The following is a 27,320-nucleotide window of genomic DNA, read 5'->3' on the forward strand; positions in this document are numbered from 1 at the left end:
GAAGAGCAGGGTAGAGGACAGGGAGCTGAAAGCCAGCTGAGGTTGGACTTAGAAAATAGAGAGATATGTAAGTGTCATCACACTGTGTGGGGCACAAGGTGCCCATCGCTCCTTCTTAGCAGCCAACAAACCTGGTTTCAGGCATCTTGAGGTCTCCTACCTACAGAGCTGCTGCATAGCCCAGAGGGACCTTATGGCCGGAATAAGTAGTGAGGAGATGGCACTGTGGTAGCATCTCTCTTTTAAGATGTGGTCAAGACTCACTCAGGCTGCACGTTTATCCTAGAGCTTCCTAAAAGCCTTTCGCCTTGCCGCGTTCCCGTCCGGCCTTGGCTTTTATCACCTGCAGAAGCTGCTCAGCAGAAGCCCTTGCCCTGAGATGCCTGCATGCCTGAGAAGAAACGCATGAAACGAAAAAATCCTCCTGAATAAGAGGGAAAAATAAATCTCTGACTTGCTGTGTCCTGTAGCAGTGATGAACTGAGGGCAGAGTGCCCGTGCCTGGTGCCGCTGCTGGGTGAGCATCCCCTCTCCAGCTTACATCCACCCTCCACTTGTGAAAGGTTCTGGCTCGAACAAGAATTTCTATAGACTGCAAATAATAATTAATTAATTTAATTAGAAATTAATAAAAAACAAATCAAATGGGGGACCTCCGCTGTCCTCTTCCTTTTTTGGGGTTCAACTGCAAAGCTGGGCACGTTCCACTTACTCTCATCACGTGGATTAGTGTAAAGAAATGTAAGGCTTGGGTCAGCTCCCTTCACTCCCATCCTGTGGGTCAGCCAAAAGCAATGTAAGCTCCAGGTCAGCTGGGGCAGGCAGGGCTGCGGGCTGTGATGGGGATTAACTGGAAGAGCAGTCAGCTGAATTCACCTTCATCCCGCTTGGACCGACGCTGCTCTCGCCCTGCGTACAGGCTCCCTGCAGATGCTGTGTGTCCGATGTCATTTGTCTGCACGACATCTGAGCCCCAAATCAGGAAAAACTTTTTTTTTTTCCCCCGGAGGCGTGTTAGTATAAACCGGATTTTTTCTGATGTCAGTTGTTGACATCCCTGCATTCCTGCCTGACCTCCTGCAGAGTGAGGGGGCTGCCGTGCCACTGCAGTATTTTGGGGAGGCAGAGCGTGATTGCTCAAGCAGTGATTTGGAAAACGTTTCCACAGGCAGGGAAGAAATTGTGGAGGAGCCCGCTGCTGCCATCACATGTGGGATGGGATGTTGACTTTTAGGTCTTGCTCTGGTGATGGGAGCTGGTGGCCAAGCCCTGGGGTCATCCCAGGCTGCTTCCCACAGTGCCTTCCCAAAGGGTCAGGTCTGTGCGTGCTTGGCCTGGGGACAGGGAGCTCTGAGAGCAACACTCGAAACCTCTCAGCCTTTAATGGGGAATGTCATTGAGAAACTCTCTGCTCTTTACACAGTGTGAAGAGGATGAGAAGCCACAGGGGCACCTATGGGATGTGCTCACCTGCTGCGGGCAGCCCACCATGTCCCATGCTGGGGTGGCACCTTCTGCGATGGAAAGCAGGGCCAGATAATTTGAAAGGGTGGAGAGGAGCTCCCCAGGAGCTGTGCAAGCAGTTGGCTGGCATTAGCATCCCTCTTTAGCAGTGGTTGATTTTTTTCCTTACAAGCAAGCGGTTCCTGAGCATCAATCACTATTATGTTGGAGGGCTGTGGTGAGGCAGGGAAATGGGGGCACTCACACCTCTTCAGTGTGTTACTGCTGACCATGGATATCTGTCACTGGGTGTTAGTGGACTGGCAGGGAGGATTTTTATTTAAAACACACCCTCTACCAGTGCAGGCTCGCTGGGTCGCGTGGATGGGCTTTGGCTCAGGCCCTGGCAGCCCTAAGTCGAGAGAGGTGGACACCCCATAAACCACTGCCTTGGACGGGACCCGTCCTTAACACTGCCTTGCTGGTACAGCCAACCTCCCACTCCCGACAACTCCTTTGGTCTTCGCAGGTCTCTCTGCCTTAAGGTGCCAAATTCATGTCCCGGGTCATTCCGGGTGTGCTCACCCCTATGAGCCGTGGCTCGGAGCCCCGGTGCAGAGAGGGGCTGAGAGCCGGCTGGGAGGTGTTTGCATCCCACATTTCATCTTCATAAAGTCCCTGTTTCCCTGGCATGCAAATCTTCGGTGGCCTTTTGGAGGAGCATAGGGGTGACTCAGTGATTGTATTTCTTCACATTTCCAGTCTTAGGAGGCTTCTGGAACCTCCCAGCTGTTTGCCTCCAGGGCATCATTTCCACCCTTCCCCAATTTCTCTCTTCTGCTTCCTCTCTGAATTTATTTTTTTCCCCTTTAACCTGGTTTCTCTTCTCTTTACAATTTAATCCTGAGACATGTGCTGCTCTCCCCCGAGACTGTGCGCCTCCCCATCCTGCTCTGTGCCCGTTCATAAGGCTGAACATCCCAAGAGGTTGAAATGGCCGCTGGGCTGGGACAAGCGGCATGGGGTGACCCTTGCCCAGCAGCTGTGACCTGCGAAAGCATGGCCAGTGCTTGTAGCTGTAGTGTGTTAAAAAAAAAAAAAAAAAAGCAAGCCTGGTTTCCCCTCTGATTGCTCTGCTAATGACCTCCCGTGTTGCCCGGTGCAGCTGCTGTGGTTCAGGTCAGAGGTGGCTGCGTTTCAGTGCAGGTAGGTGGTTCTTTGCTAGAGTACTCTGTGCTTCATGTACATGCCCCTCTGGATTTCTTTCATAATAAATAAATGCAATATTAAGTATTACACTACCAGTCATTACCATTACATTGTCGCCTATTAAATATTATTGATTATTTTCGAGTTGGACTCAATGATCCTCATGGGTCCCTTCCAACTGAAGATATTTTAGGATCTTCGCATGGATTTCTCCCGGGAAAACAGATGATATTTCCATTCGTGTTTCTGCTTGGTGCTGTGCATGTTTTTCATCTCACTTTATGTTTCTGGCAGCAGGTACACCCTGCCTGCCCTGCCTTGGTGATGCCAAGGGTTTGTGTTGGTTGTTCACACTGAAACAGCAATGGAGTTGGGCACATTTTCCCCAGCGGATGGAGTACTACTTCGCCAGAATTTCCTTTCCTGGCACGAAAGGGCAAGGCTGTCTTTTCTTACCCCTCCTTTCCCCCTGCCCGAGCCCTCGTTGCTGTCAAAGTCTTGCAGCTCTCCCCAAATCTGGCAGCAGCTCCTTGGAGGACCAAACCTCACAGAGCGCTGCTGTTCCTGCCTCTTTTCACTGGGGTTTCTCCTTGTCCTTGAGCGGACCTTTTGCAAGCATTAATGCATGCTAATGAGGCATTAAATGCCAGGGCAGAATTAAAAGAATAAAGAAGTGACGTCTTTGACATCTTTACAGGAGCCAGAGCTCTGTCTGTGGGTCTCTGCTCTTAAAGCGGCACAGCGTGCCGGTCGCAGCCGGAGGTGTCATCTGATGGTGCGTGCATGTACCCAGACCCCCCTGACCTGCCGCAGCCCCCCCCTTGCCCGCTGCTGTGAACCTTCTATCTCAGAAAGTAGAAAGCTCCAAAAGAAAAACAAGATGAACTTTGGAAACACAGCACGTTGCCTATTTGCTCCCCAAAGAGAGAAGATGGTCTTAGAACAAACGCTCTTAAATGCTCTGCCCTTACAGGCAGCATCCCGACGGGTTTGGCGTTTGGTCCTTCTGATTATAGCAATTAACAGAAATAAGCATTTGGAAATGAATGCTGTGTTTGGGGTTTAGAGGCAGATGAAAGTCTCAAACTAGCAGGTGAGTGAAATCCTGTGTCTCTGCCTTTCTTGTTGACAGGCACTGACAACCCATGAATTTTGCTCAGTTTGGTTAAAAAAATTAAATTTAAACAGTTGACCTAAAAGGGAAGCACAGCACGGGTTGCAGATTCCTTCTTTCTCTTTTTTTTGGGCCTTATTTTGAATGCTATTCTGACTTCTTCCAGCTTCACTGGGAAGGGAGAAATGTGTTCCAAAACCATGGACCTTTGGTGAACTTGCACCAGATTATGTGTTTGCATCCAAGCACAGAACTGGGCAAGGCTCCCACGGCACTGGATTTTGCAGAGAAAGAATCTCTCTCTGCTCCAGAGCCCACTCCTCTTAACAAGGTCCAGCTGAAAGGACATTCAGCCCATTTGGGCTTTGGCAGGGTAGGAATTATCCTGCTTTTCATGTGAGGGATGGGCCTGAACCATAGAATTTGTCGCTGGAGCTCAGGCATTTGGGATCGTGCAGCTTTGTTTTGGAGCCAAGTTTTATTTTAAGAATGAATCTGGAGTTTTTGGGTGGTAGGAGGTAGTAGGAGCCTGCTTGGGCAGCAGAGCAGGGAGACGCAGCTCAACCTTCCTGGAGGCACCATGCGTCGGCAGGAGGGTTGCACTATAGCTTTTCTCAACCCCTTTATCTGCATTTCATCTAATGCATGGTCACTATATGTCCCCCTATATGACAAAAGCTGAAGGCTAAATGTAGAGTTGTATAAGAAGACATGGGCTAAGACATGGGCCAAGAACTATGTAAGTGTGGGAGAAGCTCCTGGTTCTGTACCCATCGATGTTGGTGGTATCTGGGCAAGGTTGGGAGAGCCATGTGGAAACGTCTCTTTGTCAAGCAATTTTCTTTGTGAGGCTTTTTGGGGAGTAAGGAAACAAATGGGGGGACCTGCATTGAGGGGGTTTTGTGGCGGGTCTTGTCTGTGAAAGGGCCAGAGAGTCGGCTGGAGAGAGGAGCACTGTGTTGGGAGAGGCATTGGTGAGTCCCAAGGGAGACCCAATAAACACCTGCATGAGAATGGATGGATGTCAGTGGAAAAGGCCAGTGGCACAGAGCCTACTGAGCCTACGGAGTTAGAGGATTGAGGGACAAAAAGACCCAGAGAATTCACACACACACATACGTTCCTATTTGGCTTAAGGAATAATAGGAATTACTAGCAGTTTCTGCAGTGCCTTCCATGTTGGGTGCTTAAGGGGTGATGAAGCCAAGGATGAGCATGTGCCCAGTTTGGTGGGACGGTATTTGGACCCATGGCTCGAAGGGAACCGTCACACTCATCCCAGTTGCCCCCATTCGGGATGAAGCGCTGTGTCTCTGGGAGGGTCTGGCAGCAGCCCTCGCCCCGTATCGCTCCCTGCATCAGTAGCAGAGTCGGCAGCAGGACCTAAAAGCTCCAATTCCCAGATCTGGGTCTCCGTCCAAAAGGCCACGTGTGGCAGGCTCGGCTGAGGAGCTAACATAAGCAAAAGTCAAGAGATTTGTGGAGTGCTGAGCTTACTTTAAAAAAAAAAAAAAAGGAAGGCTTTATTTTAAGAAATGCAGCTTTAGATCTCCTTCAGGAAATGACTCCTCGCTGCCCGTTTTGGCTTTCTGGTGGCTCATCAGCTGTATCTCGTGATTGCGTTTCGGCTCCCCTTCTGTAGCGGAGAGAAAGAAAATGAGGAAAGGCTGGCCAGGGCTGCCGCAGGAAATCCGCCTGCCCCGGATTGCTTTCAGCTGCCTTCATGAGACAGCAGTTTCCAAAGCCCTGTTTTCCCTGCCCAGTTCTCATTTAACCCAGAAGTTCCCAAGTGAATGAGAAATTGAGGAGCTGGGGGGTTGTTTTTTTTGTAATTGCAATGCTGCAACGTGGGGGGATGCTGGCAGTAATGTGGAGCTGGTGGTGGGACTTGTGGTACCCAGGACTGAATTAGCAGCTCAAACGTGTATTTATTCCTCTGGTTTGGTTTCGTTAGTCTGTATCTCTGTGTTTGGTTTCATTAGTCTGTATCTCTGATGCTATTTTTGATGACTGGTGAGCTCAACCAGCACCAGGATTGAAATAAAGGCTTATTTAAAGCCATGTCGATTCTTGGCCAAATCCGTATGCTTTGGAATATAAATATCCATTGAAATTAATGCAATGGGAAGATGCACAGATCTGTGGTGTCTGGTATAAGTAACGTACAAAAAAGCACTGTTTACTTATTACTGGCCTCTTAGTGTTTTGTTATTTCAGTATTGCTTTGTGGATAAATGCGCGTGGGCGAGCTGTCTTCTGGTGTGAATGAAGGCAGTCGGTGGACGCGTTTCAGCTTACACAGAAACCTTGGACCCTTGACGTTTGTCTGTCTGTGTTTATGTAGTAACCTCCTCTGCGCAAGGAGGTGGTTGTTCTCCGTGGGCTCTAGCACTTGGGGGTGCTCCTGCCAACCTGCCACTCTTCCCCGCCATACTGGTGTGACCTGGGGAATGGATCCTAAGCCCATCCCCAGTATTTAAAATGCCCTGAGGCTCTCCCTGACTTCCTACTGGTGCCGACCATCTGGCAGCAGGACGATGCTGCGAAGCCGAGCCGTGCCGCGGGCAGGCTGCCTCGCCTTGCCTGGCCTCTGCGTGTGCAGCGCCGGCTCCTGTGAGTCATGGAAAGAGATTAGTGGGGAAGTCGATGATTTATTTGCCTAAGCAGGCACTGTGTCTTACCATAGCCCTTTCCCAAACGGAAAGGTCTACATTTTCCAAGCGCTCAAAACCTCTTCCGCTTCTTCCCACTCAAAATGTGCTCTTCCCAGAGCCTCTCCTGCAGACGTCGGGCGCTTTTGCCGGGAGATTGGCCGGTCTGGTACAAAAATGATGCTCAAGCGGTGCCCTGTGTCGGTAGGGTTTGACTTCCTCTGTCTCCCAGAAGCAGATGGCTTTGGTGCATCCACCCCCAGGGAATACAAACAACATGTGGCTTCTGCGTGGGGGCTCTCCGGAGTGATGGGGACAGTGGCCAGGGATCCTTAAAGGGGTGGCACCAGGGAATCTGGAAATTGCTTGCTGTGCCTTATTTCTCGTAATTGGTTTTCCTGTGGGGTTTTTGTGGGGTTTTTTTTCAAACTGGTGGTTCAAGTAACCAAAAATGACAAAAGCACAGCATTTTGAAGGTCCCGACCCAAAGCCTAGATGTGAGCACAGAGACACAAAAATAAGTGGCTTGATTCAGTGGGAACAAAATGCAGTATGACCTTCCCCTCCAGAGTGCTCAGAAACCAAGAAACTGGCTTAAAAATCCTGAAGATTATTTTTTTCTTGTATAGTAGGCACATCAATTTAATTTTCTAGAAGGTAGGGAAAAATATGAGTGTTGGAGGGGCTTGTTTTCAAACCCTTTCTCCCCCTCCAAAAAAGCTGGGATCATTTCTCACTTCTTTCAAAAGAGAGATGGTATTTTTGCATAATTTTGCGGTCCCCAAAAGTAAGAGGCTTTAAGAAAACCACTTTCTGTGGAAAGACCTAGCGACAGAGCTTTTAGTGCCTCAAGTTTCAGACCTTTGGTGCAGCAGCGGTTGGTGCAATTCCTCAAAGGCAATCTGGGTTATCGCCGGGGGCAGACGGGCTGTCTCGCCGAGCACTTGGCCACTGTGTGATTCCACTTTCCAGCCTGCTATCAAGAAGCCCGGGATGAAATCAGGGTCAGAGGCTGGAAGTTTCTGCCAGAAGCTGCTATCCTGATTCCTGCTCGGCGACGACGGCCCAGCTCGGGGACCAGAGCCCGCAGCGCTGGTGTCGGGCTGCCAAGCCAGGTTTGCGCGGTGCCGGCGTGAGGACAGATGGGATTTGGTCTGTGGCTGTCATCCCGGCGGGCAGCTGACGGGGGGAGGCAGAGGCGGCTGGGGTGAAACGAGGACGGCTGGACCTCCTGCCAAAAGCTGCCTGAGCGACAGCGAGACGTGCAGCCCAGCCGGGGCACAGCAGTGGGATGGGGATGTATTTCGGGATGGGAAGAGAGATGGAGGGACCAGCTGGGCTTGGTCCGCCTTGGTGGCCTCCTTGGCAAGAGGGTCCCTCCGAACAGCAGTGCGCCTCGCAACTCCCACCTCAACGGAGACCAGACTAGTCCAAACCTAGTCTGGGGACTGCTCTCCCCCCGCCAGAAGCATTGCTTTCCTCTGCTGCACCCTCCCAGAGTGTTTCTGCAGCCTCCCTGACATGTGTTTCATGTTAGCGCCCCCCCGCCCCCCCAGAATCAAGAGCTGGCTGGAAAGTATGTTATCAAATTCAGAGGGAGCATTCAATTTCCCGACTAGATCTGGATCTTTTAAACATCTAAGTTCGTCTCATTTCAAGGATGGGAACAGAAGAAAACATCTCTTGTTATGTTTGGAGAACATAATTAATGTCTTTTGGCTTCATAAACCAGCTTTAATAGAGAACATACAAACTCAAAGGGCGCAGGGGGGTTAAAATCCAGGGTAATGTCCTGCACCATGAGACTTCTGCTGGTGCAGAGAGATGTCTTGAAACACCCCCTCCTCGAGGACACATTTTCATCTTGGAAATGAAACTGGGAAGTGAAACTAGGTTCATCATCGGCATAGTGGTGGAAGGCTTCCTGCAGGCATGATCTCACATGCCACAGCAACTGCTTAGCCCCATCAGCACTGCATGTGACCATAGGATAGCTGAGACTGGAAACATGCAGCACATTTTTCTGTGAAATACGAGTACCAGGTAGCACTCTGCATGCTGCACACCTCAGCTCTGGGTCACCCTCACCAAAAGACTCACTGTAACCAGCATGCCATGTTGCCTTAGGGCTCCTCTTGTGTCCTGAGCAAGAGGACGGAGTGGATTCCCATCTCTGGTGCTCCAGGTGGATGTTGAGAAGTGGGACGACCCTTGTCACACCCATATGAGAAATAAATGTATCCCACTCACCCACGTTTCTCCGGTCTTCAGGCTGTGTGGGAGACGGATGGAGAACGCTAGAAGGGGAGCTCATGGTGGCTGCAGGAGTGGCCACTCTTTCGAGCTCATGCAGGCAGTGAAGATTGTAACATCTTTGCCGTTAAAGGTCAACATGGAAATTCCCACTCTTGGCACATTCCCCATGATGAGCCTCAGGCAGTGACTTACTGCACGTTGAGCCAGTGTGGCCGAGGCAGAAAAAACATTTCAGCTTGTTTTTAAATTTCAAGCTCACACCCCACACTTAGTCACCCTCATATAGAAGGGCTCTTTCTTCATCCCCTTCAGTCAATGAAATGTTTGCTTTAAGATGCTATTTCTTAAATTTTCTGATGGCAGTGTTTTTGATAGGATGCGTTTCTCTTCCCCAGGGCAGTCCTTTCAGGCTCCATCCCCAGCCTGCCAGGGTCTGGAAGGGACGTGCAGGCTTCCTAGCCTCCTGTACTGGCCTGGCGCTGATGGCTTTAAAAACTGAACTAAAACTGGAGCTTTGTAAGGAAGGGGCAAACCAAACCTGTATGGATGTGTCTGGGGAAAGGGTAAGGCTGTCGTTGCGAAGGCAAACAGAACGAGGGATTTTTAATCTCCATCAGATGTAGGCGGGGAAGGAGGTCACCTCTAGAGATCTTGTAAACATAACCTCCTCTGTCTAGTAATGTTTGAGTTTGCGGGCTGGATCCAAAGCAAACGGTGGGAGTGCAAAAGAGGCTGTAGGAGGGCATCTTGTGATGTGCTGGGACATATGAGATGCCTTGTAAAACAGAAGGTGTTCCCATGGCTGTTGGCAAGGGATATAGCCTGACAATCCACAGCCTCTCTGGTAATCTTGGAGCGATGGGAGAGGCAGGGAGATCAGCGGTTTTGTGCCGATGAAAGGAGCATGTATATAATTTATCTTGTCTGAGGCGCTTGAGGCTGTTACCAGTGGGAAAGCTGAGCTGTGATTAGGCTGCTGATGAGCGTCGTACGCAAACCCTTCAGCTATAAACTATGCCTTCAAAGGCATCCCTTCTCCTAGGGACCGACCAAGGAGGAATTTGAGCAGTATTTCCAGCAGGCTGATGGATGCCTTTCTGAAACCAGATGCTCGGCAGCCAGCCACTCCACTTTCTGTCGCCGAACGCCTTGCAGCCTGTTGACTTTCTCAGTCCATCGCTAAACCCCACAGCTGCAAGGGGATGCTTCGGTAGGGGAGTGCCCTTACTGGGTCAGTTTCTTCATCCATCTCTGCTGTGAGCTGCCCCAAGCTGCTCCCTGGGGGAGGTTCAGGTGGTCCCAACAACCTTCATGGTACTGGCTGGGACGTAGAGGTCTCATTTGGACACAGGACACGGTGCTTGTTGATGTAATATTTTTTTTAAGGAGTTTTAGGGTTTTCTTGAGAGTACTTCTTAAGCAAAACCGTTAGGAAAGCAGACCTTATGAAGTGGTCACCCTGCTAGGCTTTTTGCTGCTAAACCCTGGGTTCAAAACCAGCAAGGAAGCACTGCTCCATTCCTGTCTTCGCTTCTCTTGATGTAGACAAAGAAACAAGAGATTCACTCACGCAAAACACCAGCCAGCCCAGGAGACATGGAAGCCCTTGCAGGAGCCCCCTTTTTTACACCATTTTGAGGGCCCAGCAGTCACCCTGATCTCTGGAGCTCAAGGTCCACAGTGGGCAGGGAAGCGTGGAGCAGGAGAAAACTTCTTGCTGAGTGGTGGGGCCTGGAGAAGACCAGGCTGGAAGCATGGCTTGGGCCTCCCATTTACCGCCACAGCGTCTCTGCTAGCAAAATTTGATGCTGTAGCAAGACCAAGCAGAAAACTGCCCGCAGTCTGGCTGTGCTGCCTCCTGTGCAGCTTATGCGCTGAGCAGCCACATCACATCGACTCTGCCGCAAACTCTGGTGCCCCAAAGTATTAGTCTGCCCAGTGCCGTGCCTCTGAGACGGACACATCTGGTTTGAGAAGCAGTACCTTGAAAGCTGCTGCCAGAGACCAGTAACAGTGGAAATCATGGTACTAAATTGCACATAACTCTCAAAGCTTAGCTGGGACCTTCAGGTGGGCACATGAGTGAAGTCGAGTGATGCTTAGGAAGCGTTGGGGACTGAGTGACAGAGACGCTGCTCACCTTCTGCCGAGATGGGAGGTGTACTGCTCTGCAAAGCCCAGTTACGTAGTGCTGGGCACTGGGAGGCAGAGGTGGGGAATATTCCATCTGCGGGAAGAAAGGCTCATGACAACACATAGCTGAAACATGCGGTCAGGAGTCAATGTTTGCTTGGTGGTGTCAAGCACCAAATGGGGACGAACCAGGAAGCTGCAAAAGGAAACCCTGAAAAGAGAGGGACACTTGGGAACCCTCATCCAGAGAGCGAAGAATAAGAGAGTAACGCGTTTGACACCTGGCTGGGGCACACAGTCTCTGCCAGCTAATGGTGTTTGGGCTCTGCAATAGGTGGTTCCTTGTGTGTATCGGCTCATTTTGCTGCCCTCCACCCACAGAGGGATGACAGTGCTACCCTTACAGGGGTCCCAGGGGGACTTGGGGTGGAAGCCACCTCCCCCAGCTGCAGGCTGGTGTCTCAAGGTGTCTCCTTGAAGGGAGCTGCCTTGTTCTCTCCCCCTGGTCACCATCACTGCTGGTACCTCCCAAGGGCAGTTTGTTCCCCTGTCCTGGCCACCTGGTCCCACCTAGGAAGGGAGAGGTGCCCGTTTGTCTTGAGCGACTACAGAGGGAAGCTGGAAGAGCTGTGAGTAGGTATTTTTTGCTGCTAAATGTAGATAATAATTTGATATCTAGGTGTTGCCCATCGCCATCTGTTTGATGCTCTGCCGAGTAAGGTCTCTCTGGCAGCTTTTCCTGCTGGGCTGCTGGTCCCTCCTGCCCAAGGAATGCTGCTGATGCTTTCCCCCTGCTCTCGCCTTCAGGCCACGGAGAGTGTCACTGCGGGGAGTGTAAGTGCCACGCCGGTTACATCGGGGACAACTGCAACTGCTCCACCGAGACGGACAGCTGTGTTTCCAGTGACGGGCAGATGTGCAGCGGCAGGGGCACCTGCGTCTGCGGGAAGTGTCAGTGCACTGAGCCAGGGGCTTTTGGAGAGACGTGTGAGAAGTGTCCCACCTGCCCGGGCGTCTGTAGCACTAAAAGGTACCCACAGGGACAGGGGATTTTCAGGAGGGATGTCTCGCTGGTGAGAAGGGCGGCTCTTTGGTTCCTGGGAGACTTTTCAGCTAAGGAATTACTCCTGCTTCATTAAACAGGAGTGATTAGCCCCAGGCAAGCTTACCACTGCTTAGAGCCCACACGAAGCAACCTGAGAGTATCCCAGGCAGAGAAGCACCAAGTGTTGCTGCCCAAGTCCTCATGGAGGTTCACGTCCCTGTTCGTTTCCAGTGCTGTCCCACTCTGCCAGAGAGGCTGGCAGCCCCACTTTTGCTGCCCCCTGAGCTGCAAACGTCTGGGCCCGGGGAGCTGCAAGATGCAGAGGAGGGGAGGATGGGGACGAGTGCCTGCCTCGCAGTGACGGAGGTGCCCTGGGCATCATCCCCAGGCTGGCGCCGAACAGCAATGCTGTCTGCCTTGATCTCAGGATGGATTTTGCAGTAGCTGATGTGCAGCTTGTGGCACCCAAAGGACAAACCATCCCCAAACCTACCAGCTGTTTTGCACCTTCATTGAACCCACTCCTAGAATAAATCCATCCGTGAGATGGAGATGCCTAGCCCTGAAGTTGCTCTTCCCTTGTGGTGCAGATGTGCAGCCTCCAGACCAGCACCCAGCGAGTCCCTTTTCGAGGGGTGAATCTCTGTGTTCATGAGTTTTCTGATGGGTGCTTGATCTTCCCCTCCATGTGTCTTTCTGCAGGGACTGCATTGAATGCAAGCTGTTTAACTCAGGAAGACTGGCTGATAACCAAACCTGCCAAAAGCACTGCAAGGATGAGATCATCACCACTGTGGATGTTCTCGGTGAGTCGGCAGCAGCAGGACTGCAGACGGTGGGAGCCAGTGACTGTGGTGTTGAACTCCTCTTAGTTCAGACCAAGACATATCTGTAAAGAAAGCCTCAGGGAAAACCTGGCATTTAGAAATCTATGTGTGTATGTAGTGTGTATAAGTGTACATGTGGTATATGTGACCCTCTCTCCAGGCTGTAATCTATATTGAAGTAAAAAAACCCTTTGAATTTAAATAACATTTTAAAATCAAGATGTGTAAGGACAGCTACTGACAATGCAAGGAGCATAGAGAGTAGGATGAGATCAGATGAGACAGAAGATTAAGCGAGCCGTGAGAGAGCACAAAAGGACAAAGTATCAACCAAAAAAAGGCATTCTCTAATGTTCTGAGAATCCGTTTTGGAAGAAGTGAGCTTGCAAGAGAAAGCAAAGATGTTTTGGAGATGATGAGTTCTGCTTTGGTGGAACTGACTGCTAAAAGTTCCCCCAGTAAGCTCCTCTCCTGCCCTTTGTGTCCTCTTTTAGATGTCACCCCACACCTGTGTCCCTCAGCAGATGACTTTCTCGCCCTTCTTTTCAGCTCCATTCTGGGAGTCCCTGGTTGCTATTTATGGGGGTAGAGGGAACCCAAACTGTGACAGATTTAATCACAATCCTGACCCTTGGAGGGAGGGACAGACATCAAGCAGGGATAAACTGCATTCCACATCTGACATTTCCTCCTTCTCTTCCCATAGTTTATAGAGGTAGGAGTGCTCTACTTCGCTCGCCCTTTCTCTCCCTTCCTCCTAAGGCAGTGTTTTTCCCATTGACTCCTCTCATATCCAGTGTCTAGCTTTTAAATTACGACCAGTGAGGTTTCCTGCCTTTCTCTTTGGGAGACTTGCTCTCATTCTCTGCACCTTCCCTGCAGTTTACTGGAGAGTGCATCTACACCAGCACACTGAGAGAGGTTCAAGGCACTTCCAAACCACATGAACCTCCTTCCTGATCCCTGGCTGGCCTGTGTTTCTTAGGAGCCAGCAAATACTGGGCATTAAAGCTCAACTCTCCTGCTTCAGTCACACCATGCCAAAGCCAGCTTTTGTGCTGACTGTGCCCTGGGAGGTGAGGCTGGGCTCTGGTTTGCCAGTCTCCCACATGGCTTTCAGAGAAAAACACAGCCAATTTTCTGTTTTAAGACATTTTGGGGAGTTACGCTTATTCTTCTGTTGATTGTGGGTGGCGCTGAGCTCTTGGTAGCTCAAGGCACTCTGCGGCTTGGAGATCTGGGCTATGAGAGAAAGATGTAAAGCGAAGTGTTCCTAGGGGAAGTGCCTGGGGACTGTGGACTTCTTTACAGGCAGACTCAGCCAAATCCTGGTGTACAAGTGCTTTCGTGTTATGTAGCACATGTTAAAAGTCCCTGCTGAAAGGCCAAATGCTGGTATTTGTCGCAGAAGACATAGGTCTGCATTGTCCTGACAGTGGAGGATGGGACCTTCTTAAATACCGAGTTGCAATGAACACACCCGGGAAGTTCCCATGTGCCTTTTCTCTGGGTACAAAGCAGCCAGTGCTTCAAAACTTCGTAGAGCGGAAGCATCTATAATTGGACTGACGAGCCAGACCTATGCCTTTTGGGAGGCTTTTATGACTTGCATTGTATTCTGCAGGATCACCTTTGCTTCTGCAAAATTTCCATTCCTGATGGTTCCAGAGAGGAGCTTTCAACATGAGGAGCACGACAGGTCCAGTGGTGAGATGAAGCTGCCAACGGCATACATCAGTGGACCTGAAAGCTCGACGGGGCCATCAAGCCTCTCTCAGTGGATGTGTGATCTCTGAAACCTAGTGAAGACCAGCAGAGATCATGACTACCAAGACTTTAATCAGTCTCTCTTGGCAGAATAATGGTGCAAGGATGAGATTGAAAGCAGCTGGGCCTGGAGGAACTAAGATTTGCTGCTCTAAATCAGAAGAGCGCTAGTCAAGAAACACAGAGGTTTTATCAATATAAATCTAATTAGAGTGCTGGTCTAACAATTAGCACTTCTCCAGACCTGCCTTAGATACCATTGTGTAGGTAGAGCACATTCTCCTGTCCTGGGCTAGGAACAGCTGAGGTTTGTCCACACCAGGAACCCTGTCAGGACTCACCAGGGGGCAGTTGCATCTGGGCTTAGAGCTGTTGAAACAGAGGGTATTAATCTTCTGACTGAAAGCGGGTCAAAGGCATTGAAAGGAAAGAAAAACAGACAGGAGAGAGATAAGGAGCTGGAGTAGCCATGGTCATGAATGCAATCATTTTTCAACGTGACAGACGGGCAGGGATATGAGTGAGGAGGGGAGCCGTGGGAAGCATTTTCCAGGTGCCTAAGCCAAGGTCACTTCTTTGCCAGCCAGTAGCACTGGGTGCCCAGATCCCTTCCTCTCACTGGAAACTCTCAGCCCATGCAGAGAGATGTGCTCCTGCAGAGCTACCTGGCGTGGCCGGAGTTGTTCCCCCATCTCCCTCGGGACACTGTCCCTGCAGCGGGGTCACCCCGTGAGCTGTGGCTGCGCAGGCTGGTGGCTCTGCTGAAATCACCCCTGAGGCTAGAGCTGCAAACCTCAGACGATGGCTTTGCTGAAACTTTGTGATGGCTTTTGTGAAGCAGCCTTCCTCAGGAAGCATCTTATAGTGCCCAGAGCAGTGACAGGCTCTGCCTGGTGCGATGGTGTGTTAAACAGGCAAACAAAGAGCATCCGTATGGCCATGGGAATCGAGTAGTCTCATTTCTTGCAACTCCCCCACCTCTGCATCCTCCCCTCCAACCACCTCCTTCCTCTCTTCCCCCTCGCTCCCTCATTCCCTCCCCATTTTCCTCTTCTATCTCACCCTTTAAAAACAAACTTCTCAACTGTTTCCGGAGCTGGAGCCGTTCAGCACAGCTGGAGCTCGAGCCAGCCATGGGCTGCTGCTGCTGATGGCCCCGTCCGTGTCCTCGCAGGCTCAGTCTGTGCCCCTTGCTTTCTCTTCAGCCTCCACTCTTCAAAAAATTTAGCAACTTAAGAAGAAAATGTCATTTTTTGCCAAAGCAGAGTTGTGCAAAGGAAGAGTGTGTGTATCTGTGAGGTTGCATCTGTTTGCCATGCAGTGTTTGCCGAGTGCCACGTTTTCTCGAGCAGTTAAGTCTGGATGCTGCTCAGTTACGATTTGCACAAATCATGATCAAATCGTGCTGCTTTGCAGGCTCAATCCCCATTCCTTTGCTCCCTGGCACCCGTGGAAAGCCCTGCTCAGCTTGCAGAGGAGAATTGTACTAATTCCTAATATTAAACCTGCCAGCTAAGTCAACCAAGTGCCATATTGCAGCTTTAGACATATCCCGTTAGAAAGGGGACTAGGTCAAAATCAGGGGGGCTTATGCCAGTGGAAGTTGTTGGGGGGACTTAGCTTAAAAAAAGAGGGTGTTGTGAGCATTTGTGTAAGAAATTAGGATACAAGAGTTCTGCAGTCTCTATGATTTTTTTTTAATATTAAAAAAAAATAAAAATTCTGCATCTCATTCCAGAAACGGATGACCCGAACGCGATCCTCTGTGCCTACCCAGTGAACAACTGCGTCATGAAGTTCACCTACTTGGAGCTTCCCAGTGGGAAATCCAACCTCACCGTCCTCAAAGAGCCAGGTTGGCCCTGCCTTGGGTTTCCTTTTAATAGTACAGGCTGTGTCAGGAGAGGTGATGGGCTGCTGGGGAGCCTGGCGGGTTGTGAAAGGCTGGTTTCACTGGCCGCACAAAGGCATGCGTGAGCGGACGAACCAGGATGATTTAAAATAAAGTGTTTTACAGCGCTGAAACGCAGCTCCAAATGCTCCCAACTTAGTAAAAAAGGACTCTGGGAGTGAAACATGCACCCGAGCTGCCAGCATTGCTAGCAAGCAGCTGAAGCGTTTTCTGCCAGCTTGGGATGCTGAAATTAAACACAGCCTATTTATGTAGCAAAAAGCATGCCATGTACCGATTTGGAGATACAGCCACTGGGAGCAAAAAATCAGAAGGGGACACCTGGTGCTTCTGCTGGTTACATCGGGATGTTAGCAAAACCCCACGCCACCTATGGATTTCTGCATTTCCAAAGAGCTAGCTCTGGTCCAGGCAGCGCAGGGGCTGTGTGTCCCTGCTCCCCTCCCCAGGCTGCCGCGGACAGCTGTGCTTCCCAGCATTATCTTAATCATGTGCAAAGAAAACCCCATGTGGTGTTGCAGGACGAGCTGGCGAGCATCCAGCAGTAGCTTCTCGCAATCTGCTCTGGTCCTCTGAGGCACAGGCCAGTATGGAAAAGACTGTGATATTGCACGTTTTATTTTATTTGTGCTGTGGCTTGTGCGTAATTGAAAGACCAGTTGATTAGCTGACAGTTAATGTATTTATTTAAAGTGCCTAGTGATCACCTGCCTCCATGTGGGCCAGAAGCTGATCTGGCTTTTGCCAGAGGCACCTTAACCCTCTGTGTCCCACATGGGTCACCCGGCATTAAAACCAGGCGTCACCGTTGGGCAGTGGCACTGCAGCGCTGCTCTTCCCCCGAAGCGCTATGTGACATCCCATCCCCAGTGACGTCCATGAGAGCTGTGCCTTTGACCTGCCTCTAGCCAGGAATTTATCTAATAAAAAAAAAAGAAAATCCCTTTGGTTTCAGAGAGGACTGTTGCTTTTTTTAATTTAGTCACCGCTGCTAGTGCTGCCCTGAGGTCACTTGCTCAGTGGCTGCGGTCCAGGTCGTTACATCCCGCTATCCCGATTGGGGATACGCTCACACCAGAGCTAATTACCTTCTGCCCCTCATTACCAGCGTGCAGCTCAGCCCCCAGTGCTGTGACGATCGTGCTGGCAGTGATCGGCACCGTGGTCCTGATCGGCATCATCCTGCTGGCGCTCTGGAAGCTGCTCGTCACCATTCACGACAGACGGGAGTTCGACCGGTTCCAGAGCGAACGCTCCCGGGCCAGATATGAAATGGTGAGCCCTGGGGCAGGGGTGCTGCTGGGGTACACGGTGGGGGGGGGTCTGTCAGGATGCACCGGCAGCAGACAGCTCTGCAGCGATGGAGAAGGGTGGCAGGCATGAGGGATGCCTATGCCCTGTGGTGCCACGTAGCTGGGCTTCAGGATCCGGCACATTGTACCATCTTCCCCTTGGCAAATTACAAATATTCTGCGAAATTATGGCCAGCCTTTGGTTTCATCCTGCATTTTCCAGCAGTGCTGGAGGGCTGAAGGAGTCAGGGGAGCAGAGACCAAGCTCCGACTGTGGCAGCAGCCAGGTTGGTCAGGTCTGTGAGGAAGCCCTTCTGGGCGGCTTCCTGGTCAGGTGGGGTTGCCCAGCATTTGAGGGCATCGCCTGTGCCTGCAGACAGGATGGAAGGTGGGTCTGATGGACAAACAACATTGCTTTTGGATCTGAAAGCACATTTCAGTCAAAGCTACGTGCAGCGCTATGTCCAAATTAATTGGCACAGGAAGGGGGGATTGTACACATTTTTATCATGTCATGGATTTTGTTTCTCACCTTTGTTCTTTTTTTGTCCGCTCATTTCTCCAAAGGCATCCAATCCTCTCTACCGAAAGCCTATTTCCACACATAATGTAGAGTTCACGTTCAACAAGCTCAACAGGTCTTACAACGGTACAGTTGACTGATGGGGTCTCGGCACCTGGGACTGCTGTGGACAATTGCTTGACTGTATGTGCTGCTTCCCCACGTGAAGATGGGATCCTCTTCAGGGGCGAGAATCCCTTACGACAGGACTGGTCGATGACCAAAGCCTGTTATTTGCACAGTAAGGAGAAAAGTCTGGTTCATTCTGAAGGCACGGACGCGAAGGCAGGCTCCCCGCCTGTGCTGATGGACTCCGAGCCGTGTGCGACTCCATACCCCAGCTTTCTGGATATATTAAACCTGCCAACTACGTCAACCAAGTGCCATATTGCAGCTTTAGACATATCCCGTTAGAAAGGGTGACTAGGTCACAATCAGGGGAACCCACGCCATTGCAAGATGTTAGGGGGGAATTAGCTTAAAAAGAAGAGGGTGTTGGGAGCATTTGTGTAAGAAATTAGGATACAAGAGTTCTGCAGTCTTTAGGAATTTTTTTTTATATAAAAAAACAAAATAAAAGTATTGTGCATATATGATGCTGTGAGTAGAGTTCATTGTTGCCTTGCAGAGCCCCCCACTGACAGACCGAACTGGGACCTGCTTCTGCAAGCACAAGTGGTGCTGCGTGATTGATTTATTAATAGAGCCTTATCAGTCAAAGCCTGGCTATAAAAATAGGAGCTGGAGCCGCAGTGACTGCTGCAGAAGGTATGTTGATTTAATACCCTGGTGTTGACCCAAGGCGGGAAGTGCCACAAGGAGCTCCTGCTCCATGCCGGCGGAGTTAAACAGACGGGAAGCTGGTGGGAGCCCAGGGGAAATGGGAGTTCAATCTGAGGAAACTAAATTAAACACCCATTCCTTGAGGTGTGCAAGTAGGCATCCAGCCTGGGTGCCTGCCAGAGGGCAGCTGGGAGCACACAGCAGCTCCCCCAGACCTCTGACTTTTTACCAGAAGACGAGAGCTGTGGGGTGCAGCAGAGCCCGGCTGGAAAAGCAGGGGAGCCCGGAGGCTTGTGGCTGGAAAGGCAGATGGATAGAACCCAGTGCTGTTGCTTCACAACACACATTTTGCTTTGGGTTTGTTTCCCCCCCCACACACCGAGCTGCTCCCCCAGCCCCATCTGTTTTCCTCTGGAGCTGGGGTTTGGGTTACCCCTCCGGCAGCTGCAGCTTTAAACCCACACGGGCTGCAGCTGCCGGCAGGATGGAGAAGACGGAGCAATTGCTACTGCCTGCTTTTTTTTTTTCTTTTCTTTTTTTTTTTTCTTTTTTTTTTTTCTTTTTTCTTTCTTTTCTTGTCTCCTCAGCCTGAACAGACCATGCAATAGTCAGCTGAAGGAAGCTTGCCAGGGAAAAGCAAAAACAAATGGTGTTCATTGTTTTGACTTGCTCTTCTCGTTGGAAAAGGGCCATGGGCCCATCCTTCCGGATTTTTTTTTTTTTATTATTATTATTTGGTTTTGCCTCTATAAACAGAAGCTCTTACTTGTGCAGTATAAACAGCTCTCCTTCAAGAACTTTATGGTCCCTGCTCCTCCTACCAGCAGCACTGAAGAAATGCAGCAGACCACGCTAAAAATGGCTCGAAATGGGGATTTTTTTTGGAGTGCAGCAAGTGGCACATCATTGGCAGCGTTGGCACTGATCAGGGTGGGCGGAGGACCAAAACTCCAAATAAATGAAATCCACGCCCTGTCTTCCTGCTCGATTCCACCAAATCTGCCCTACCAGGGGAGGAGGGTGCATCCCTCCTGAAAACAAGTGCAAGGGCAGGGTCTGGCTAAATGCCGGTTCTGCCTTCGTGTAACCCACCCCTGTGTGGGCTGGGGGCTGCGCTGCCGCCTCCCCGCAGCCCCACAAGCGACAGGGACAGGCCTGAGCACTGCAGAGGGGCAGCTCTTCAGAGTTCCACATTTCCTACACAATCTTGAAGCCCCGGCTGAAATTTGCAGGCTTGAGATGTTGCGTATTGAATACCTGGGACTAACGCTGCCGCCTGGGATGGAGCATCCGTGGGCAAAATTCAGTTTTCATGACCCTCCCCGCTGCCTGGTGCCAGGCTGGCAAGACATCACTATCACAAAAGGAAAAATAGAAAACAGTCAAAAAGTAATCATCGCAAGTAGACAGAGCTAGTTTTGGCTTGGTTCATGTGACTCTCTCACGCAAGCCGTGCTGCCCCAGGCATGGAAAGGGGGAGCAGGAAGGAAAGTGGAGGGAAAGGAAGGGCAGGAATGTTTTAAACCAGCTTTGCCACCCAAAGCAGCAAACACTGGGAATACAGCTCTGCTGTGGTCCATTTGCAAGGGACCAAAGGGTTTTAAAAACAAACCCAACCCCTTTGCTTTCTTCCTTTGCGCTCCGAAAGGGAAGGCACAGGCAGTGCCCCGCTGCCACCCTTTCCCTTGCAGATTACCTTTACACCATGGCATTTCCCAGCAGGCTGGGTTAGAGTTGAGAGACCGGAAAATTTAGGGAGCTGAAGTTTGACTCACCGCGAAGGGACGGTTGGGGTTGGGAGAGTGCAGAGGGACGGAAGCAAGAGGCTGGGGACAGGGCTGCAAAGTGCCCTCCCCCCCGGCAAGGGGAGACCCAGTTGTAAAGCAAACTGGTCTGTGGAGTAGCCAGGGAGCAACGCGGGGAGCGAGTGGGTGAGGGAAGGGTGCCACAGGCCAGCCTCCCAAGGCAGCATAGCAAAAAGAAGGTAAAAAATAGGGTTGATTGATTGATTGCTGTCAGCAAAGAGCATCCTGCTGCTTACAGTGCTGGGCCAGATAGTGCAGAGCAAACCCACCCCCCCCCCCACCTTACTTAGCTTCTCCACAAGGTTGCATCAAAAAAAAGAAAAAAAAAAAAGGAGGAAGTGATGCTAAGAGCAAGAAGGCTTTGCCTTACTGTGTAAGCAGATCTGCCTTTACCCGGGCAACCTTAGTGCCAAGCACAGTCATGGGAATGGTGTATTTCAGTCAGCAGCAGTTTATTTGTGTCTGTAAATACAGGCAGCCTGACCACAGCTAGCATTCCTGAATGAAAACTACAGCAGAAGGCACCAACGGGTCACATGTGATGGAAAAATATCAGCGCTTGTCTGGCCAAGCTGGAATCCGGATGCCATTGCAACATCAGCCCCTCCTGTTTCCCCCCCCAGCCACAGCTGGAGGCTGCTGCTGCACGGCCACTGGGCCTGGGGCTCACCAGCACCTTTGCCTTCTGCTGCCGGGGAAAAGAGGATTGCATCATGCCTTGGGAAAAGTCAAGGCTGATGACAGCATTATGTGCTTTGTTAATTGTGGAGATGCACCGTAACCCTTTGCTCCAACACAAGCCCGAGTGAGGCATGCCCGCTGTGCATCCTCTTTGCCCTTTATGGCGGAGTGAGGAGGTGCTCAAGTAGCTGGAAGCTAAGCCCAAGCTCTGGAAGATGAATGCCCCACACTCTTGAACCTGTTTAACTGTGCGTTTCTCCAGCCACATGGAAAGCGAAGGAGCTAATGTATCGAGGAGAGAGTCACTAAGATGCTGGGCGGGAAATACCAAGGGGAGATAATGGATGACACCTGCAGCCCGGCAGCATCTCCGGGCCTTTATATCCCAGCATCATCTCCACTTCTGAACACATATTGCACTGGAATTAACTGTTGTTCTTCTGCCTCCTCTTCACTATCAGCCTGCAAAAAGTCAAACCAATACAATACGACAGAGACACAGGGGTTTATTTCATCCTATCCCTTTCTCCGTGCCCACTAGTTAGTGCTGGTGTCCACTGGAGGCAGCCCAACAGAGACGTCTCCATTTGGCTCTCATGACCCAGAAGGGTTACCTGGCCTGCGGGTGAGCAAAGGTTGCAACTGTGGGTTCCCAGAACTTTGTCATGCACAAGAACATGGAGGATTAATTTCCTAAATTACTTTATTGCATTTTACTACAGGTCACCACTATCAAGGCAAGTACACTTAGGATTAGTATATCTATACTACAGATTATTACCAGAAAGCAAATATAAGTTTGAACAGGAGCACAATCAATATTAGGGGCAAGTCTATATTTCAATACTGTAAGCTACTGCAGAATTATGACTCATAAAGCAGCAAATACATTTATCAATAATTACTTATAAGCGTGCCTATATATATATACACACACACGTATATTTAATGTTACCAGTGCCAAAAGTGTTCATCAAACCCATCCCAGAAGTGGGGCAAATCAGACAAAGTCTCACTTGGATGATAATCCGCGTCACGGAGCCTGGAGTCAGCCAGGTGTCCCCAGCAAGGGTCCACGCTGCCAAGGAAATGTTGCGGGGAAAAGGTGTCCCTGCACAGACACTTCTCGGAGAAAGAGGCTTCATTTTGGGTAAAAAAGTACGTCCTTTTTATATCACAGAGACATAACAGGTTGAAGGATACTACCACCCGGAGCTGCCAATAGATGCTGTGAATGTCTGTTTTTCAGCTGGCACAGTCAATAATAGATGACGTTTTCTGTTCTCTCAGACCAAGTTTTGTATTTCCAGACTGTTTTTCTGTTCCATCAGTTAGAATAGCCAATGGCAGTTACCACCACTTACTTTCTCAGGATGTTTTCCGCCTTTTCCAGACTTTTTTTCACCTTTCCAGATGATAACGTGCTGCTACAGTTTCTTGTTTTTGCAGTTTTCATCGAAGGTACCTCTGGAGGTCTCTGGCTTTTCAGTACCCATCTGCACTTCAGAGGTGCCAGCTGCACTCCCCAGGGATGCTTCTGCTTCACAGTCTGGCCAGCGTTTTCTCTGTCAGTATTTGAGCAGACATCTTCTTCTGTGCAATATTTTCCCCCGTACAACCAGGCTGCTTTTATGGCCGCTCCGTCACTCCACCCCTTGGCGTACAACCACCGATGGGTCACTAGGAGTGAGACTACACCCCGCCTGGTGCGTCTCTCTTGCCTCCTAATGCGTGAGGCGGAGGAGACTCGTGGCCATGTCGGGCCCAATGTTGTTGCAACTTCTGAGAGGGTTTGTTGGTTGAGGCATGAGTGTATGGTACCGGTTTGGATAAAAGTGATACAGACAGTGCTTTGATATGAGACACACCACAGGAAATCACAAATCCTACAGCTAGGACGAGAGCTAATGTCACTGAGATGCCCCATGCCCGTGCTCTGGGGTTCGGCAGTCAAGACGATGGCCATGGCCGGCCCTGGGCCGGGGCTGCTCTTGGGCTATTCGGTTGATGTGTTGCTGAATAACATTCCCTTCATATTCGATTTGTTTGACTTTGTTAGTGTAGAAGCAACAGGTACTATTCATTAAAACACAAATACGCCTTCGGAAGCCTAAAAGATAATCCAAGGCCCAGCGAATGTGGACTAAGGAGTCTAGGCCACGTTCTATCTGGACTAACAGTACCAGCCTGAGCTGTGACTAGGCAAAACTAAAACTGCTACAGCTTCACACCTGCACATACACCAAGGCGGGGGGTGACGATGAGTCGGTCACTTTATGCTATAGGTATCTGTAGCCCCCAACGGCATTGAGCTCCCCTGCACAGCAGCAGCCTGCAGGGAGGGGATCTCCCCTGGAGCACAGACACCTCTCAAAGTTATTCCTCCAGGCTGAGAGACCCCTCGCCTGGCATCCGATGTCTATAACGAGGTAAGTGACATTTTACATTAGGCCTAAGGGTATATTGTATGCTAGTGACGTTTATATATCCAGCTATAACTTAATTATTAGAAGTATAGGAAGTACTAGAGTGTTTGACCGCTGTCTAAATCATAATCTAATCACCATCTTAATTATCATTTAAATCACCTATTAAATCATTGTCAGATCATTGTTAAATCACTGCTTAATTAACATTCCATTATGGCTTAATCACCATTTGATTACTATTTGATTTTCATTCAGTCATCGATTAATTACCAAGTGGTTGTCATTTGATTGTTAATAAAACTCTTTTAGTTAACCCCATAATGATGATTTCTCTCAATATTTCACCTGCAACAGTAGCCAACTGAGAGAGAGAGTTAATCTCTGTCTGTAGGTTCTTTAGAGCACCCATAGTAGCATTTTGAGTAATTTCACTTGTAGCAGAACATTAACAACAGCTTGTTCTAATTCAGTGACACCACAGTTTGGAAACAGCACATGTACAAACTTAGGAAGCTTAGATGGTTTCGTTACAGTGGACTTAGACACTCTCTCCTGATTACCTACAGGTAATGGTTGTGTTGAAAGTTAAACATCAAATCGTAAGGCTGAAATGCCTAAGGAGCGAGACGTGCTGTGGTACAAGTGCCTGTCTGCTGCAGTGGTAGACTCTTAGAGGCGTTAGTGCCGCAAAGCCAGAACCATCCAGGTGTTAAAATGGAGGCCACCAGCTTCACCCGGAATCATTGCCATGTTTACAGAATGAATTAGAAAAACAATTCCATTTCATTAAGCACATCGATTGGAGTGTCCAAAAGGGGTTACAATCTATACAGCCAGCTATGTTGCTTGGGCCACGTATGTCCCAATTATCGTTAGTACTAAGCCAACCATTACTCTGTAGACAACAGCATGTAGAATTAGGACCGGTGAGATTACGGTATCTTTGACAATTCGTGCTATTAATGTTCCACATAAAATGCCAGAGTCCATTAAAAACCCCTTTGGTTTTAATTGCTGTTCCATTATTTCAGGTCCATGAGGTTTCCAGGGTCAATACAAGCTTGTCTTCTGTCACACTGACATTGAAATCATGCTTGGGTGTGACTGTAGTAAAAAGTGTAATTACAATTGCTTGTCTTCCCCACCCAAATTGAATTTGTGTCCTGGAGCATCGTAATGCACCATGGAGCCTTATCATATAAATGTGTTTTGAAAGGCTATTGCTGATAATTCGGTGTATCGGGGAGTAAGCGTGCCAAATTTGATTGGTAATAAGGTGCTTCAGAGACAGGTTCTGCTAACAACCAAAATATGGCATGTAATAATTGAGGGTGGTGTAAGCAATACCAATAATCTAATTCGTTGACTGCTTGAGAAATTGTATTCATAAATTGAATGATGTGATTGCTATTCCACCCTTGAGATAAGGGGACAAGCAATAGCGTAATTACTAGATATGATCCAATCATTGTGTATATAATATAACAATTATAAGAAAGAAAAGTGCTCATGACATCATTTCATTTCATGCCACCTTGCCAAATCAGTACGATGACCAAAATCCAGGAAGAATAATCTGAGTTTCCAGTTGCTGATGTTGCAGTTAGGGTGACCTGAAAAAAAAACAAAATTGCTTCATTCCTTTTGGATATTAGGTAATTTGGGTCTCCATCACTTAGAAACGAGGTGCTTGTCACCCTGGTGATCAAGCACCTTCCTTTAATTTTCCAGCTTTTATTTTTCCAATCATTATATATATATATTGCATCAGCACCGAGCTCAGCAGCCCCTTGCCTTTGCATATTGTACTGTCAGTTCCCCCCCATCAGCCCAGGTGTCCCCTCGATCCCCTCCATGTGCTCTGTGCATCATCATCTCCTGGATTGCACTGAGCGTGCAACAGATGGCAGAGCAGTGTGAGGAGCACCAGCAGCAGAGCAGTCAGCAGAGGTGAGGGACATACGAGGACAAGGCGAGACTATGACTGAACAGGGGCTGTTCCCCCAGCGACTGAGGGGAACTGGTTAAACAAGCTAAAATAATATTCCTGGAGATGGAGGGTGACAGCAAGCAAGCCTGTGGGAGGTGTGACCAGGTAGATGACCTGCTCTGCATGGTGGCCAAGCTACAGGAGGAGGTGAGCAGACTGAGGAACATCCAAGAGTGCGACAAGTAGAACCAATGGAGCTGTACTCTGCCATGTCTGATGCACGGAAGCCAGCTCAGTGTGGCCACTATGGAAGCAGGCCCGGGATTTGTTTTGTACCAGGAGAAAGGCAGCATTAAGAGTGTATTGGGTTTGCTTGGCAAGGTTTTGGTAGTGGGGGGGCTATAGCGGTGGCTTCTGTGAGAAGCTCATCACAGTGAGAGATTCTCATGCAGCTCATAGTGAAGACCATGGTGAGGCAGCCTGTTCCCCTGCAGCCCATGGAGGTTATGGGTGGAGCAGGTGGATGCCCAAAGTAGGTTGGGACCCCATGGAAAGCCCGTGCTGAAGCAGCTTGTTCCTGAAGGACTGCACCCCATGGAAGGGACCCACGATGGAGTAGTTTGTGGAGAACTGTCTCCCGTGTGTGACGAGTCCTTCCCCTGAGGAAAAGCAACAGAAATGCGTGATGAACTGACTGCAATCCCCATTCCCAGTCCCTCTGTGGGGAGGAGGTAGAAAATTCAGGAGCAAATTTAAGCCGAGGAAGAAGGGAAGGATACGGGAAAGGTGTTTTTAAGATTTGGTTTTACTTCTCATTATTCTATTCTGATTTGGTTGGTAACAAATTAAATTAATTTTTTTCACCCACATCAAATCTGTTTTGCCTGTGATGTAATTGGTGGATGTTGTTGTATTTTTTCTCTCCCCTGTCCCACAGAGGAAGGGGAGTGACAGAGCAGCTTTGGTGGGCACCTGGCATCCGGCCAGGGTCAACCCACAACAACAAGGGATAGGGAGGGGTGGAAGAAGGTTACTGCATGGAGCTGTTAAGAGAAACCCCTCCTTACCTTCTCAGATACCCGTACAGAATAGGTACGAGGCCCTGGGTATGGTAGACAAAGCACACAATGAGACAGAAACAAGCACTCTCACCAAGGTCAATTGACTAACCCCTCACAACAAGACCTGCATCAAGACCAGCATCAAGAAGATAACAGCAAGATGTGGTCATCAGTGACTCCCTCCTGCGCTGAGCCGATGAGACCCTCTTTTCAGGGAAGTTTGCTGCCTCCCTGGGGCCAGAATCAGGGATGCCACCAGACAACTGAAGAGTTTAGTACAGCCTCCAGACCATCATCCGCTCCTGCTCTTTCATTTGGGTACCAATGATACTGCAACAAAAAGTCTAAGGTCAATCAAAACAGATTTCAGGGCCCTAGGAAGAATGCTTAAAAATCTCAGGAGCATGGGAAGTGGTTTCC

At 49.7% G+C, this 27,320-nt stretch overlaps 1 protein-coding gene across 1 annotated transcript in view; it reads left to right on the top strand.

Annotated features, from left to right (window-relative positions):
• The window catches only part of ITGB5 (integrin subunit beta 5), a 63,028-nt gene extending 44,249 nt beyond the window's left edge, over positions 1–18,779 (top strand). Inside the window, exons 11-15 of the mRNA XM_063340713.1 lie at positions 11,614–11,836; positions 12,554–12,657; positions 16,184–16,300; positions 17,466–17,632; positions 18,217–18,779. Of these exons, the coding sequence (XP_063196783.1) occupies positions 11,614–11,836; positions 12,554–12,657; positions 16,184–16,300; positions 17,466–17,632; positions 18,217–18,312 (707 nt within the window). The 3' untranslated portion in view covers positions 18,313–18,779. The remainder of the gene's footprint in view (positions 1–11,613; positions 11,837–12,553; positions 12,658–16,183; positions 16,301–17,465; positions 17,633–18,216) is intronic.
• Positions 18,780–27,320: the final 8,541 nt, after the last annotated feature.

This window comes from Chroicocephalus ridibundus, chromosome 7 (genome assembly GCF_963924245.1).
Source record: "Chroicocephalus ridibundus chromosome 7, bChrRid1.1, whole genome shotgun sequence".
In the NCBI taxonomy this organism is placed as follows: domain Eukaryota; kingdom Metazoa; phylum Chordata; class Aves; order Charadriiformes; family Laridae; genus Chroicocephalus; species Chroicocephalus ridibundus.